We start from the raw sequence: 17,716 nt of genomic DNA, 5'->3' as shown, positions 1-17,716 counted from the left end.
AAGGTTGCTAGTTTCATCTACTAAGCAGAACGTAAGTATTTACACACATTTTTTCTTTAACTAGTCACAATTTTAACCTTTTGCATTCATTCTAACGTAGAAATACTTCGTTCTAGGCACTGAAATTGATCTGATCTAGATCGAAAACGTTGTGAAATCCATTTGGATGGCTTTTTAATAGTTTTTTAATAAACTTTTTATACCATTGTACAAACGAAGTTTTTACTTCTGTATGATTTTTTAATTATGGTATATACAGCCAGCTACTGGCTGTATATTTCCCATTGATTTTGTCCTATTTAATTATGAATAGTCTTAACGGAAATGTAACTTTTTTAGATGTTGAAAAACTACGAAATGACAGACCAACTATACAATCCCCTCAACCATCTCACACAAGCAGAACTCATGGAGAAGTTCAACCTCGCTTTTTACGAAGCGCAGACTCTCACTAAAAGTGATATTCTTTCAACATTCAACGAACCGGCGTTATCCGAAACTGAAAATTATTCTGATCAAGTCACCGATGATTATCTCATAGACTATTTAATTTCCAATGATTCTCCAGTAAGTACCCCTAACAGCGAAATGGATATTAATTTTGATTTTGATGATTTCGAAGTTGACTTTGACCACAACACCAAAACAAGCGTGGAGGAAAACTTCGATACGGAGACGTTCACAACTGAAAATTCTTTCTCGGAATCCTCAACATACGAAGGCTTCTCAAAGTTTTTTGTTCCTCCTCCGTTTGGTGGAAACAAATTTGAAATTAAGAATGGAGATTATATTAATTTAGAAAATATTAACATTACTACTGAACTAGTGGACGGCTCATATTTGTTAGATGACAACGAAGGCAACTTGACAGATGAAAAAAATTCGGATGATAATGAATGCAATGGTTTTTTACCACCAGTAGAAACCATAAGAAATAATACGAATTTTAACAATTTTTTACGAAAAACTGTAAGCAACGATTTGGAATTTACTAACCAGGTAAATATAATATATTATGATTTACTATATATAACTCCAACAAAAATAGATATATTATCTATTTCATTAAATTTAGATAGGTATAGTATAGCTGCGTAAATTGTCTATTTTTATATACCTAGATTTGATTTCATTTTTGATTTCTTTTCTATTTTATATTGGATTTTTTTTATTGGAAATATATTTTAATTTCTAACAATTTTGAATTTATTTTGTTAAGTATATGAAGTCGAATGGATAGCAAATTATGTAAAAACTGTGGGAGGTCCTAAGGAAATCGTGAAAACTGAATTTTCTTTCTTTCTACTTTCTGATCTGCGTACGTGGTCGTACCATTTTAGTCTTCTCTCTTATTAGTGCAGTCACTGAAGATGGATATGAGCTATTACCTCCGATTTCGTTTAACCTCCATCGATTTGCATGAAAATTGGTGAGTGATTAGAGGATAGAGGATATCTCGAGGAACAAAGGTGACATGGTTCCAACTTGCGCTTTTACCCTGGGGGTGGATGCCACCCCCTCTCGTGGGTGAAAATTATTTTATTAAAAGTAAACCCACAATTCGATAGAGGGACAAATTCTAAGTAAAATTTGTTATGTGAAGTTATTAATTTAAATGAATACTATTTGAGTTATTAAAGATCAAAAATTTTAATTTTTCGTGAGAAAAATGCATGTTTTTAACCGATTTTTCATAAATAACTCAAAAACTATAAGTTTTTACAAAAAAGTTATTAGTCCCAGAATTGAAGGTAATAAAAAATGAAATAAACTCCTTACTAGAAAAACCCTTTTAGTGTTAACTTTAAGTGAGTTATAGGTAATTGAAGGTATATATTTTTCGGCCAGTACCCAAATCTAAGTATTCAAGCTTAAATAACGGGAAAAGGATTCATTCTAGAACATAAACTTATTAAAGATTTCTCTATATGTACCAAATGGGCCCCCGAAGAAGTTGATAGCACTAAAATTTATGCTGCAAAATTTTTTCAAAATTCATCTTTTAAAAATTTTTCCAAAAAATGTTATTGTTTTCTCTTAAATAACTTCATTAATTTGTATGATATCAAGTTCATGTAAATACCATTTGAAAGTTAATTTCAAGGGCTATTAAACCGCGTTAAACTTAATCTTTTAAACCCCCTGTTTTCTTATGTTAAATGACCCCGGTTACATGATTCTCCCAGCAAAATTTTAGCTTTAAACGTTTCTATCTCAGTCATTTTTTACCCTACAGAAATAGTAAAACAGGTAAAATATTTAATACAGAAAAAAATAAATTTGGTAGTATATCATTTTTTAGGTATGTTAAGTATTTTTGGAGTTATTTATCAAAAGAAAATGAAAATTACGATAATTTTAAAAATTCTGATTTCGTTAAATTATATCTTTTTTTTTAAATATGCATTCTAAACTGGTCAAAATTGTTGAAATCATTACTTATGCTAATATAAAAACTCTTGTAAGAATTACAATAAATTTTAATTTTTGAGGAAATGGCGTATGTTTTATTTTTCACTTTTTTCTAAGAAATTCGGAAGGTTTCTCTTATTTTCATCATAACTTGCTTAATTTTGATGCCATTAACTTCTTCTGGAGCTCATTTGATAGGTACTCCGAAGTACTTTGACAAGTGTTTAACAGATATATTTTATAAAATGCTTTGTTTTCCCTTTTTTTAAGCTTGAATATTTAGATTTGAGTATTCGCCGAAAAAAATATACATTCAATTACCCATAACCCACTTTGAATTAACAACAGGTTAGTTCTTTAAGTGGACAGTGCATTCAGTTTTTTATTATCTTCAATTTTGGTCATAATAACTTTTTTGTAAAAGCTTATAGTTTTTTGAGTTATACGTGAAAAACAGCTTTAAAACATGCATTTTTTACGATAAAATAAAATTAAGTATTTTCTATGGGAAATAAGCCACAGTTTTACTAAAAAATGAATTTATTAACGTTTCGAAGGCCAAATCGGGTTTCGTTGTCAAAATACAAAATACTATTGTATATATATATATATATATATATATATATATATATATACATATATATACATATATATATATATATATATATAAATTTATATTTATAATATATTATATAATATATAAATCAATAGTATTTTGTATTTTGACAACGAAACCCGATTTGGGCTTCGAAACGTTAATATTCATTTTTTAGTAAAATTGTGGCTTATTTCCCATAGAAAATACTTAATTATAAAAATGCCACAAGGAAATAGCTTCAGAGAAAATAAAATGTTTGATCTTTAATAACTCAAAAAGTATGGATTTAAGTTAATAACTTTATATAACAAATTTTGCTTATAATTAATCCCTCTATGTTATTTTTAATAAACTAATTTTCACCCCCGAGAAGAGGTGGCATCAACCCCCAGGGCAAAAGCGCAAGTTAGCATCATGTCATCTTTATTCCTTGAGGTATTTTCTAACTAGTCACAAATTTTCATGAAAATCGGAGGTTCAACGAAATGGAGGTTCAACGAAATCGGAGGTGAAAACCTTCAGTTACTGCACTATATACAGGGTTTTAGTAAATAAGTATGACAAACTTTAAGGGGTAATTCTACACTAAAAAATAATTAGAGTTTGTTCTATAAACATATGTCCGCAAATGCTTCGTTTCCGAGATACGGGGTGTTGAAAGTTTTATTTCAAACTGCCAATTTATTTATTGCTCTAAAACCTGTTGAGATATGAAAATGAAATTTGGTGGGTTTTAAGATGTAGTTATTGCGCATTTTTGACATACAATTAACAATTTTGTATTCATCATTGGCGCGCCTACGGGTAATGGTCTGAAATTTTTAAAGAAAGAAAATAGTAGGCCACTGAGATATTTCAAACTAAAAATTATTTTTAAATTCGACGTTTAATTTATGATAAAAAACCTCTCTTTGCGGTGCACCGTGTTTATGCAAAAAAATAAAACATCTTGGCGCGTATTTTTCATTTCTTAATACATTATCAAGAACTATTTAATATAATAATACCTACTAAACTAGAACAATAACAGAAAATATTACTAATAAGATTTTAACTAGGTGCAAAGCTACAACAGATGTTTAAAATGACCTCCTTTAAATGTTACAGAAGAATTTTATATTCATCATTTGAGGTCCTTATATAATTCCTTATATAATTCGTGACAAAAAATATATCTTGCCTTTTTTTTCATATCTGGCGCCGTTTTTATACAAAAAAATAAAACATCTTAACGCTTACAAAGTATTCGATGTAGTTTCCATATGCATAGAAACTTTTTCAAATACTTTGTAAACGTCAAGATGCTTTATTTTTTGCATAAAAACATGTCAACCGGTCTTAGAGCAATAAATAAATTGGCAGTTTGAAATAAAAATTTCAACACCCCGTATCTCGGAAACAAAGCATTTGCGGACATATGTTAAATATGTAAAGTGTCATTATTTTTTCATTTAGAATTGCTCCTTAAAGTTTGTCATTCTGATTTACTCACACTCTGTATATACTGTAGGGCATCTTTTTTCCACTTTCATTCTTGTCCTTATCTCTTTATTTGATATTCTGTCTCTTCTTGTCAGACCACATCATCTTCTCCAGTATTCCATTTCGGTTGCCAGAATGTTCCTTTGGTTTTTTTTTGTTTATGACCATTTCTGCTGCATATGTCATGATACTTCATACTATTATTTCGTATATCATTTTTTTGTTTTTTCTTTGACGTTTTTATTCCAGATTACACTATGGAGTTGTCTTATATAAAATTGTATAAACAGGTTGATATTAAACATAACCATATTGACAATGTATCTTTTATTTTAGGATTGTGCTGTATCTAACAATGAATATGGTCATTTACTGAACTCAAAATGTTCAATACAGTTTATTGACAACAGTATAACGCAGGATCCATCGGCAGCATTTTTCAACATAGAGGAGAATCAAATGGTACTTACACAAAGTGAAGCTCTTCTTAACGACGATCCTTTTCTTAGTTCAACCAATTGTGCACAAATTAAAAATGAGGTAAGGTTTAAATTGTTTCAGTATAGTTTATTTTATTTAAAATTTCATATATTACATCATCATTATCATTATCATTATTCTCTTTGCCTGCATCCCCATGTGTTATGCGCTTTCCTCATTATCCTCCTCCACATTTCCAGCCCTTGACAATTTTATTATATTTATGTTCTTCCATTTTATCATCGATGGATACTATACTAAAATCACAATAAAGATGCACTAGAAATAAACAAACCAAGACGCGTTGAATTTTACGAGGAGCACTCCCGAATAATGATTTGCAATGTATAAACTTTGTAAATAATGATTTGGGATTTACAATGTATATACAGGGTGTTTGGTAAAGAATGGGCCATAGCTTAACCTTAGATTCCTGAGGTTAAAATTGGTCGATTTAAGCTAACTTACCTTAGTACAAAAGTTGATAATAACCGAAATACAGGGTGTCAAAGTTAAACTTGTATTTTATTTATTTTTGAATATTTCCTGACAGGCAGGGGACAACAACACGAAATTTGGTAAGGGGTGCTGGTACTGTCCACCCTACTAAATTATGTTAAACAAACGTTTCTGGCTACTACCCGAGGCGTACGACGGGGAACGTGAATGATTGACCCATCCCAAATTCTACGCCACTGGTGGAATTGCTATTTTAGTGCAATTTTTTGATTCTCCAATACTTTCTATGCAAATAACATACTATTCATTCGTAACGATAAAGCCATTAGTTTTCAAAATATTTGAAGCTAAAAACGAAAGAGCATAATACATTAATCAAAATAAGTGTGCCTTTTCATTTTTAACTTCAAATATCTCGAAAACTAATGAGTCATCGTTACGAATGAAGAGTATATTATTTGCATAGAAAGTATTGGAGAATCTAAAAATTATGCTAAAATAGCAATTTCATCAGTGGCGTAGAATTTGGGAAGAATTTGGGAAGGGTCAACCATTCACTTGGTCCCCTGTCGTACGCCTCTGGTAGTAGCCAGACACGATTATTTAACATAATTTAGTAGGATGTACAGTACCTACACTTTCTGCCAAGTATCATAAGCATATGTCAAATAGTTTTATAGTACCGGGCACACATATTTCTTAAAGTTTTAAATAAAGGATAAATTATTTAAAAAAAAAAGAATACTTTAAAATAATTTGACATATCCATGTCATACTTGGCAAAAAGTGTAGGCACTGTCTTCTTCTTCTTCAGGTGCCGTCCTCGTTCCGAAGTTTGGCTATCATCAAGGCTATGCGTATTTTTGATACCGTATATCTAAATAATTGGCAGCTGCTGCACTTGTACCAATCTCTTAAATTCTTCAACCATGAATGAAGGCACTGTACACCCTACTAAATTATGTTAAATAATCGTTTCTGGCTACTACCAGAGGCGTACGACAGGGGAAAGTGAATGGTTGACCCTTCCCAAATTCTACGCCACTGATGAAACTGCTATTTTAGCATAATTTTTACATTCTCCAATACTTTATATGCAAATAATATACGCTTCATTCGTAACGATAAAGTCATTAGTTTTCGAGATATTTGAAGTTAAAAATGAAAAGGCACACTTATTTTGATTAATGTATTATGCTCCTTCGTTTTTAGCTTCAAGTATCTCGAAAACTAATGGCTTCATTGCTACGATTACGAATGAAAGGTATCTTATTGACATAGAAAGTATTGGTGAATCAAAAAATTGCACTAAAATGGCAATTCCGCCAATGGAGTAGAATTTGGGAAGGGTCAACCATTCACGTTCCCCCGTCGTACGCCTCTGGTAGTATCCAGAAACGTTTGTTTAACATAATTTAGTAGGGTATACAGTGCCAGCACCACTTACTAAATTTCGTTATGTTGTGAAATGCCTGTCAGGAAATATTCAAAAATAAATAAAATAAAAGTTTAACTTTGACACCCTATTTCGGTTATTATCAACTTTTGTACTAAGGTAAGTTAGCTTAAATCTACCTATTTTAACCTCAAGAATCTCAGGTTATGCTATGGCCCATTCTTTACCAAACACCCTGTATATTGTAAGTTATGATTTGGGAGTTCTCCTCGTAATATTCAACGTGTCTTGGTTTTTTGTTTATTTCTAGTGCATCTTTATTGTGATTTTATTATATACTATTTTAGTTAACCATTCTCATTTGTGCAGTCATTTTTCTTCTTTATTTTTAACTGCTGATCATTTAATGCCCTTATTATATTACTCTTCAGCTTCTATCTTTCACACACACACACACACACACACACACATGCTCGTATCAACCCCAGCCCCGGGGAACATGTGTGTTCCAATGGAAAAGTGGAACCCACATGTCCGAAGATCAAACCGGTCACACCCCATAATGGAGTGGTACCTATCTGACCCCCAAGCTATACCTCCACCCCTCCCCATCGAAGGACATACCGAATGGGGAGGCGTTGATCTTAATGTTACTTTGGATGCCCTGGGTAATGGGACACCCTTTGTATTACTTCATGTGGTTAAGCCACCTGGTTTTAGGGGTAGCTAGAAGAGCTTTTCTCCCTATTAATGACTAAGTTAATTTTTTACTTTACTTTGGACTTGAGTCCTAAAAAAATGTGTTCCGGACATCAAGGCACCAATCTAAATCGGTGTCTTGCTGTCCAGACCGTGTGTGCTCGGTCACTCAGCCGGCGAATTATTATTATATTTATTAAGCTCAACAGGCCGAGAAGGCCTAGGGCTGAAAGATTTAATTTTTCCTTACAATTACTATTACATATTTATATATAATGCTATATCCTATACTACTATAATATATACAATATTACATTTGTTTGTATAAAACACTTAATACTACACTTAACATTATAGTCTTTCCATACATTTCTTCACCACTTCCTTCCATTGTTTTCTGTCCAAAGCTTTTTCTTTCCAGTTTACAATATTACTTTGTTTTAAGTCTTCATATACGCTGTCCTTCCATCTCCTTCTTGGTCTTCCTATTCTTCTTTTTTGTATTGGCTTACGTAATAGAACCATTTTTGGCATTCTCGCCTTTCCCATTCTTTCTATGTGTCCTAAGTATCGGATTCTCTGTGCTTTGATTGCCGTCGTTATTTTTGGTTCATTATATAGTTCTTCAAGTTCCTTATTATTTCTTCTTCTCCATTGACCGTCTATTTTCACGCCTCCATATATTGCTCGTTGTATTTTCCTCTCCCATCTTTCTAAAAGGTCTATTTCTGATTTTTTAAGCACCCATGTTTCACATGCATATGTAGCTGTAGGTCTGATAACTGTTTTGTAGATTCTTATTTTTGTTTTTCTTGACACATCTTTGGATTTCATTAATGGACGCAATGCTCCATACTTTTTGTTTGCTTTTGCTATTCTTGCTTTTATTTCCCCTTCCCCATGTCCCTTTTCATCTACTTTTACACCCAGGTATGTAAATTCTGAAACTCTTTTAAATGCGCATACATTTTCTCCTTCTATCTCCAATGTGAAATTGTCTTCATTTTCTTTATCTGTTTCTCCCATTATCATGTATTTTGTCTTTTCCTTATTTATGAGAAGACCAAAAGGTTTGGCTTGTTTTATTATATTGCTCATTAATTTTGTTAGCTCTTTCTTACTTGTCGATAATAATGTTAGATCATCTGCGAATGCAATACATTGGTGGCCATTTTTAAAAATCGTTTCGTGTGTGCTTATTTTACTTTTCCTGATTATTCCTTCCAGTATTACATTAAAAAGAGTCGTTGATAGTGGGTCTCCTTGTCTTAATCCTTCCTTTGTTTCAAAATTATTTGATTTATGTCCCTTCCATGCTATTTCGTTTGTGGAGTTATCCATAGTCATCTTTACCATCCTGACGATTTTACTTGGTATGCCCATTTCTTTCATTAGTGCGTACATCTGTTGCCGCTTTACCGTATCATAGGCCTGTTTAAAGTCGACGAACAGGACGTATACTGCTATTTTATGTTCGTAGCACGTAGTTTGGATTTCTTTTAACGCAAATATTTGGTCTGTCGTCGACCTATTACTTCTGAATCCTGCCTGATATTCGCCCAATATCTTTTCCGTGTATTGATTCAGCTTTTTTCTTAAGATGTTTGTCAATATTTTGTACACGACTTCTAGCAACGCGATACCTCTATAATTTTCACATCTCATTTTATCACCTTTTTTATGTATGGGGCATATCCTTGCCCTGGTCCATTCTCCTGGCATTCTTTCTGTTTCCCATATACTTTTTATCAGGCTATGTATCTCCTTGTGTAGTCTTTTTCCTCCTGCCTTTATCATTTCCGCCGATATTTCCGTTATTCCTGGGCTTTTATTGTTTTTTTGCCCTCTTATTTCATTTTCTAATTCTTCCCTCGTAGGTGTTTCTATTACTATATGGTCATCTTCAATTTCCTGGATTGTTCCCCTTTCTTCTTCGTTTTTGTTTAAAAGTTGTGTAAAATAAGTTTGCCAATTTCTCATTATTTCCCCGGGTTCATTTATTAATATTCCTTCCTCATTTTTCATATATGGGTTATGTTTCTGATATCCCCTTTCCATTTTTCTTGTTTCCTGGTAAAAGGATCTTATTTCCTTTTTTTGGAATTTTTCCTCTATCACTTTGAGTTTTTCTTCGTTGTATTTTCTTTTTTTATTTCTGCATGTTCTCTTCATAATTCTCTTCAATTCTCTATATTCTTGTGTGCTAATGTCACTATTATTTCTTAAGTTTTTTATTCTTATTTTTCTAATTTCTTCTGCTATTTTTTGACATTCCTCATCATACCATTCTTTTGCTTTTTGTTTTCTATTACCTTTAATTAATATTTCTTTACTGGTGTTTAAAACTGCTTCTTTTATGCTTTCCCACTTTTCTTCCGGGTCTAGTGTTTCTGGTTCTTCGTTTAGTCTGCTGGTTATTTGTTGTTCGTACTTCTTCTGTGTCATATTATCTTTTAGTATTGCTGTGTTGAATTGTTTTTTGATTTCTTTGTCCCTTTGATTGTCTTTCTTTATATTAGCATTTATTCTATAGGCTGCTCTTACCAAAAAGTGATCTGAGTCACATTCCGCTCCTCTCATACTTTTTATATTTATTATATTATGGGCGTGCTTCTTCTCTATTAATATGTGGTCTATTTGATTTATTGTCCTTTTGTCAGGGGAAATCCACGTTCCTTTATGTATATCTTTTCTGCGTTGGTATGTGCTTTTTATTACCATTTGTCTTTCTGTGGCAAAACCTATAATTCTTTGACCATTATCATTTGATACATCGTGTTTACTGTATTTTCCTGTTATATTTTCATATATATCCTCTTTTCCCACTTTAGCATTGCAGTCTCCCATTACTATTTTGATATCAAATGCTGGTAATCTGTCATATTCTCTCTCTAGTTGCTCATAGTATGCATCTTTGTCTTCTTCGGTGGCGTCTTCTATTGGTGCATGTACATTTATTATGCTTATGTTTCGTTGATTCCCTTTTAACCTAATTGTGCACATTCTATCTGATATCGGCTTGAAATTCATCACTCTGGTTTTCCATCTTTTCTGTATGATAAAGCCTGTTCCTAGCAATCTGTTATTCCCCCCACTTTTAAAAAATACTATATCATCTATTTCTACTATTTCTGTGTCTAATTGTTTTGTTTCTTGTAAAGCTAATATATCTATTTCATATCTTTTTGTTTCTCTAATTAATTCTTTAAGTTTTCCCGTTTCATAAGTGCCTCTTACGTTCCATGTTCCCAAATTAGTTTTCATTTTCTTGTTTTTAATCCCAATCGTCTCCTTGTCCATTGCCGTTGTTGCTACCGTTTCATTTACGTCGTTTAGTTTTTTTGGTTTCTGTTTTGGTTTTCTATTTTTAAGAGTTGTTGCTGATGTTTATTCCATGTCCATACCTCCTCATTTATTTTTATTTTTTGAAATCCTACCTTGACGTTTTTTCCTTCCAATTTAGCCTCTTTTGCCTTCGTTCTGATTTTACCCTGTATCATCCGTTCATTTTTGTCCATGTCGTCATTAATATATATTTCTTTTCCCTTTATGTCTCTCAATTTGCCTTTATTTTTCATAATTTCTTCTTTGTCCGTTGCATTTTCGAGCTCAATCAAGCAGGATTTACTTCCAATTTTTCTTGCGCTTTTTATTTTTGTCTCAACTTTTAGTGCATTGCATAAAAAATCTTGGACGTTATCTTTTGTTATGTTTTGATCGTAGGTATCCATATCTACTCCCTGCAGTATTATATTATTTCGTCTTTTGTCCTTTTCTATTCTGTCTATTTTATTTTCCAATTCTTCCACTTTTTGTTGGGTTTCTCTGTTTTCCTGTTTCAGCTTTTCATTTTCTTGTCTGAGTTCCTTCATTTCCGCTCTGTACTCTTTTTGTTCTTCTCTTAGTTCCCTTATTTCCATTGTGATAATATTTAGGCTCTCCAATATTTTTTCTAGTTGCCTATCATTCCCAGGCGACCGATGTACTTTTTTACTTCTGCTATCGTCTGCCTCATCTTCCGATTCATCTCCTCTTTTTCTTGTCTTTTCGTCCACACTATACTCGTTCTCAGCCATTTTGTACGTAGCGTTAACTGGGCACACCCGTTTCAACCACGCGGAGGTATGCCCAATTATCCACGCACCAAAATTGCTTTTGTTTTTCGGCAGGTGTTTCTATTTTTTTTAAATCCGGCAACACCGCTTGAAATTTGACCAGCGTTCGCCAGTGTTTATAAGCTTATCTGTTAGCTGTTAACCTCACTTTTATTTGTCCGTTTAGTATTTTATACTATTTTTTACCGTTTTTACTTATATTATTCTTGCATTAGGTAGGGCACAGTTTATACCTTTCCTTTTTCACTCACTCAGCATTCAATGTTCGCTGCACCACGCGAAAATCGGGTAAAATGCAGGCGAAAATTAAAACACTTTGTTTTCTATCTAATGCCACGTTGCCAATCAATGCCACGTTGCCAATCAGCCGGCGAATTGGCAAAATAAATTTTGTTCTCCTCGACGGCTGAGCGCCCGAAAGGTGTGGCCATCAAGCCCACGTCTGTCGGTACGTGACCTTGATGCTCACATTCCGCGGCTATGGTCCATTTGACCTACCTGAAGGGTACTTAGTGCCTGAAGGGCGACATTTGTGTTTCGATATTCTGTGGTTATCTCAATTTTTCATTCTTAAGGGTTTCCTCTATATCCAGCTAACTGCTGTCTAGGCCGTCTATGTACCGTTCTTTGGTTTTCGTCGTAGTTAGTCAATTCTCTTAATAATCTGCTAGGATGGTGTCTGATATTGTTAAATATTTCATGTGCTCTTTCGTCTATCATTCTCAGGACTTTCTTTTGTTGCGTATGTCCAAATACATATCTTAATGGGACATATGTAGGTATATTCAGAGCTTCCCTGATCATGTGGTTTTGGATGGTTTGTATTTTTTTCTTATTGGTTTTACACGTGTGCCCCCATGCGGCTGAGGCGTATGTTAGAGTTGGCAAAATTATACAATTTGTCATCCTAATCTTTGTCTTAAATCTCAGTTTACTCTTTCGACCTATTAGCGATGACAGTTGACTCCTAAGGGCTTTAGCTTTGTTGACCGTTTGTTTTACGTGTTCTGTAAAGGTCAGCCTTTTGTCCAACATTACGCCTAGGTATTTGGCTTGATTTGACCATTCAATTTGGGTATCAAATAGGGATAGTACCTCATTTGGTCTGCCTCTTCTTTTTGGTACATAACGGCCTGTGTTTTGTCAGGATTGACAGCTATTTTCCACTGCACACACCATTCTTGTAGTTCGTCAAGAGCTCTTTGTAGATGTCTTGTTGCAAAATCTGGGTGGGTACTGCTAAAAGCTATCGCTGTATCATCTGCGTATAGACTTAGCAACGATCTGGGTTCAGTTGGGGTGTCTGCCGTATATATGGTATATAGATATGGCGACAACACTGCCCCCTGTGGCACACCAGCCTCCATGGTCCCAACTTCGGACAGGGTTGGCCCTATCCGAACTCTGAACCTCCTGTTGGCTAGGTATGACGAGAGAAGACACGTCATCGCCTCACTATAACCATATTGGTTCATTTTATACAGCAGGCCGTCGTGCCATACCCTGTCAAATGCTTTACTGACGTCTAGAAAGGCGGCCGCTGTATATTTCTTTTCGTTGAACCCTTTCGTGATATATTCTGTTAACCTCAGCACTTGAAGTTCACACGAGTGCTCGGATCTGAATCCGAACTGTGCTTCAGGTATTGTTCCGATTGCTTCAGATTCTTCTTTTAGCCTAACTAATATGACCCGCTCTGCGATTTTGCTTAATGCTGATAATAAGCTTATCGGTCGATAATTCTGTGGAAATGTACCATTTTTTCCTGGTTTTTCAATCATGATTACGTGAGCCTCTTTCCATCTGTCAGGAAAATGTCTTAGTCTTAAGATGTTGTTTATTAAATTTGTTATGTACACTATTGCTTTTCCTGGCAGATTTTTCAGAGCTCTGTTTGTTATCTTGTCCGGTCCTGGAGCTTTTTTAGCATTAGTACGCTTGATCAGCTGTCTGATCTCTTCAGGGGAGGTGTGTGTAATACCTATAATGCCCTTTCTTCTTTTTAGAATTCTACATCTTCGTTCGACTTCTTCTGTGAAGTCTAGATCTTCATCGGGATGATAGTTTTCCCTACATTCTCTTTCTAGCGTGTTTTTCATTACTTCCGCTTTGTCTTCTTCTGTGTACACAATTCCATTTTCACCGTGTAAAGGAGGGATTGGTTTTTTATCTTTTCTTAGTATTTTAGATAGCTTCCAGAACGCGGATTTATTTGGGTTTAGTTGCTGGATATAGTTGTCCCAGTTTTCATTTCGATGATCGTCTAATTGTTTTTTGACTTCCCTATTCAGTTCATTAGCAATTCTTTTGTCCTCTGGGTTTCTTGTTCTGTTGGCTCTTCTTCTTTTCCTGTTTTTCTCGTTTATCAGTTCTTTCAGCTCATTGCTGATTTCCCTGAATCTTCCTTTTGTTGTTGGAGTTTTTTCTTCTGTGGTGCTGGCCTCGATAGCGTTTTGTATCGTTTTTTCTAGATGTTTAACGCATTCCTCTAGTTCTTCTTTTGTATTTATTGTTGGTATTGCACCAATAGTTTCACTTACTATTCTTTTGTAGTTTGGCCAATTTGTTCGTTTTTTCTTATAGGTTTGCAAGTTGTTTGTTTCTACTGCTCCCAGGGTCAGTACAATTGGGTTGTGATCTGAGTCACCCTCATTCATTGAATATATTTCGTATTGTTGACCCACATTTTGTAGAATTGCTATGTCTAGGAATGTGGGAAGTCTGTTTCCACCATGGAAGCATGTGGGTTCTATGGGTCCCGCCACCATCGTGTTTGGTCGTTCTTCGAGATAGCCACACAATATTCTCCCGTTGCGGTTTGTGGTTCTATCGAACCAGTTCGGAGATCTTGCGTTCAGATCTCCTATAATGATAGAGGGCTCTACTGTGTCTAATATGACATTTAAGTCTTCCTTGAAGATTGGATCATTTGGTCTAACATATGCTGAAACAATTTTCAGCATATCTTTTCCTGTCTTGATCCTCACTATGGTGGCTTCCATAGTGATGAGTCCGTCTGGTGTAGGAATTACTTGGTGTTTGATTCCTTTTTTCACCAAGATCGCCGTGCCTCCTGATGTGGCTGTGTAGTCATTTCTATAGACATCATAACCTGGAAATTTTGTTTTTGTTTTTTCCGTTATCTTAGTTTCTTGTAAGGCTATGATGTCTAGTTCGAGTCTGTTGGAAAACTCGTCCAAGGTGTTAATTTTCTGTTTTAGCCCATTTGGATTCCATGACCCTATACGCAGATCGCCCAACTGATTAGTTAGTTCTGTTTACACCAATATTGCCCATAGCACTCACTACATTGGTCATCCTCTCGAACATGAACATGAAGTTTTTCATCTGTTCATTTACAATTGCCATGAGATTTGCCGTTTCGTTGTTTTGTTTAGATTCATCTGTCGTCTTTGTTATTTGTGCGTAGCTTTTGTTGGTACTTCTGTCTGTAGGTGTGTGTTCTTCTGTTCTGTTTCTTGTTTGTGCCTGTGAGGTGTATGTTTTTCTTTTTGGTGCTTTGGAGCATCCTCTGTAATTAGCTGTGTGGGCTTCGCCACAGTTTGCGCACTTTGGTTCGGTGTTCCTGTCCTTTGTGCATTCGCTGCTAATGTGTGATCCGCCACACTTAACGCATTTAGTTCCACAGTGACAGGCTTTGGATCCATGGTAGAATCCTTGGCAGTTATAGCACTGCATAACTTCTGTATTTTTTCTTATTTCTTCTTCGATATATATTTTCATGTAACAGAGAGTTGTCAAGCTTTTCATTTTTTCTTTATCTTCTTCGTTTATTGTAACTAAGAAAAGTGGCAATTTTTTCTTGTCTTCCTTCTTGGAGATCATATTTGTTACTTTAATGGCCATGATTCCGTTTTTGTTAAGTTCTTTTTGTATATTGCTTGTTTCTGTTGTTTCATGTAATCCTCTGATTACTAATCTTGTGGTGCGTTCTGAATCTATTGGATATGCGATGTATTCAATAGGGCTTTCAGGGTTCTTTGTATTTTGTTCTTCAAGTATCTTGATCATTGCTAGGTACCCTTCTCTATTATTTGTCTGGATCACGATTGACCTTCCAGATTTAGCGAATTTATTAGCGGATCCGATTCCCCTTTCTGCGGCTTTTTGTAATATCTCTTGGCTTTTTCCTATCGATTTGAGGATAATCGCCGGTGGTCTAGGTGCAGCCTTCGTTGGCTGTTCTTTTTCTGTTGTTGTTACGGTATTTTGTTTTTGCGCTGGTAATTTGGGAATACTGTTTTTCGATTTTTCTTTTTCATTTTCGTTTTCAGTCTCCATTTCTATTTCAGTGTGTTGATCTTTCTCTTGTTCATATTTCTTTCTTAGCATTCCTCTGGCTACGCATGCTTCTTCATTTCTCTTTTGTATTATTAATGTCTGCTTTTCAGCAGCGCTAATATTTTTCGGTTCTTCTTCTGTGACGTTTTTTTCTGTTATTTTGGTTTTTTTGTTTTGTTTTTTCTTCTGGTGCTGCTGGGTTGTCCATTCAGCATTGTTGTTTTCCATTTCAATTAAGTTTTCTTTATTTGGACTATTAGCAGAAGTTCTACGTCTTTCCTTTTCATGCATATTTGTTGGTTCTTCTACCGTCGTTTTCTTCTGCGTTTGTTTTTCAGCTTGCGTTGGTTTTTCGTTCGATTTTAAAATCAGCTTTTCCTTTTCCGCATGTTTGTCTATCATCTCAAGTAGCTTTTGAGTTAGTTTCTGTATTTCTTGATCTTTGCCGGTTATTTTCTCTTCTAGTTTGACCATTTGGAACTTGTTTTCTTCTTGCATTTGATGGATTTGATTCATTAGGCGCTTATTTTCCGCCTCCATTTTTTTCATCTGTTCAGTTAATGTGTCCAATGATCGAACTAGTTCTTTGTGGTATGTGTCCATTTCTTTGGCTCGTTTAATTTCTCCTTTGTCTGAGCCGCTTCCTAAGGAATTGAGTCTTTTTCTTTTCTCTTTTTGTACGTTGCTTATATTTGTACTATTTTCACTGATTTCATCTTCCCTTTCACTTATTTCACCCTCGCTAGAATTATTATGGGAAATACATGTGGATATATTACTATTACTAGACATGGAATCAGTAACTACTGTTACTATGCTACCTACAGAATATGTAGAATTAGCTTTATTTAGGAATTCAATGTTTGCAATATCTATTTTCTTTTTATTTGTTTGTGAATTATTTATTATTTTTAAATTGTCTGATGGACCTAATTTTGTTTTTAGTTTATTGGTATGATTTGAATTTACTTTATTTGTCTTATTTAATTTTGAATTTTCTAAATCATTAGCTTTCATTTTTCAGTTTCATTGGATTCAGTTTTTTTTCAGATGGACTTACCCAAGTTTTTTCCATGTATTTTGACCCGTAGAATACGAATTTTTTGGGTAACAGTTGATCCGGATGTCGATAAGATTGTTATTGACCAAGAACTTGAGGAATTACATAACCGCGATCTCTCGCAAAACAAAACATTTTTTGGTATTTTTTGGGTCATTCTAAGCAAAACATGTTTCTACAATTTTTTCGTAGGATGGCTAGTTTTCGATATAACCGCGGTTGAACTTTCAAAAAATCGAAAAATTGCAATTTTTGAACCCGAATAACTTTTGATTAAAAAATAAAATAGTCAGTCTGCTTACCGCATTTGAAAGTTTAAGTCAAATTATATCGGTTTTAATTATTTGCATTGCTAAAAATTTATTTTTGAAGATATTCTTCTTTAGCGGCGAATCGATTGAGGGTAAAATTGTACATTTACCGCGCGCCTGCGCACACTGACAGTATGTAGTTCATTGCTAATCTTTCAAGATAGGTATGTATGTATCTGTAACCGTGCAAATAAGTCATTAAAAGAATATATTAGTGGTTTTAGGAAATGTATTATTTATTATAATTCTTGTGTTTTTGGATTAATAAAATATTATGTAAGCATAACATTTTTACACTATATGTCGCCGTGTTGTGTAATTATATCCGAACTTACATGTTCATTTCTAGTGCCTCGATGGAGTAGTTAGAAATGCGTTAGCACTGAGATTGGAAGGTTGCGG

The 17,716-nt window shown here is 34.1% G+C and overlaps 1 protein-coding gene across 1 annotated transcript in view; it reads left to right on the top strand.

Moving 5' to 3' along the window:
• Positions 1–357: 357 nt before the first annotated feature.
• The window catches only part of LOC114336813 (zinc finger protein 891-like), a 48,833-nt gene continuing 31,474 nt past the window's right edge, over positions 358–17,716 (top strand). Inside the window, exons 1-2 of the mRNA XM_050656910.1 lie at positions 358–999; positions 4,829–5,032. Of these exons, the coding sequence (XP_050512867.1) occupies positions 358–999; positions 4,829–5,032 (846 nt within the window). The remainder of the gene's footprint in view (positions 1,000–4,828; positions 5,033–17,716) is intronic.

Source organism: Diabrotica virgifera, chromosome 7 (genome assembly GCF_917563875.1).
Source record: "Diabrotica virgifera virgifera chromosome 7, PGI_DIABVI_V3a".
In the NCBI taxonomy this organism is placed as follows: Eukaryota; Metazoa; Arthropoda; class Insecta; order Coleoptera; family Chrysomelidae; genus Diabrotica; species Diabrotica virgifera.
The sequence above is the reverse complement of the archived record's forward strand: the minus strand, read 5'-3'. Positions and strand labels throughout refer to the sequence as shown.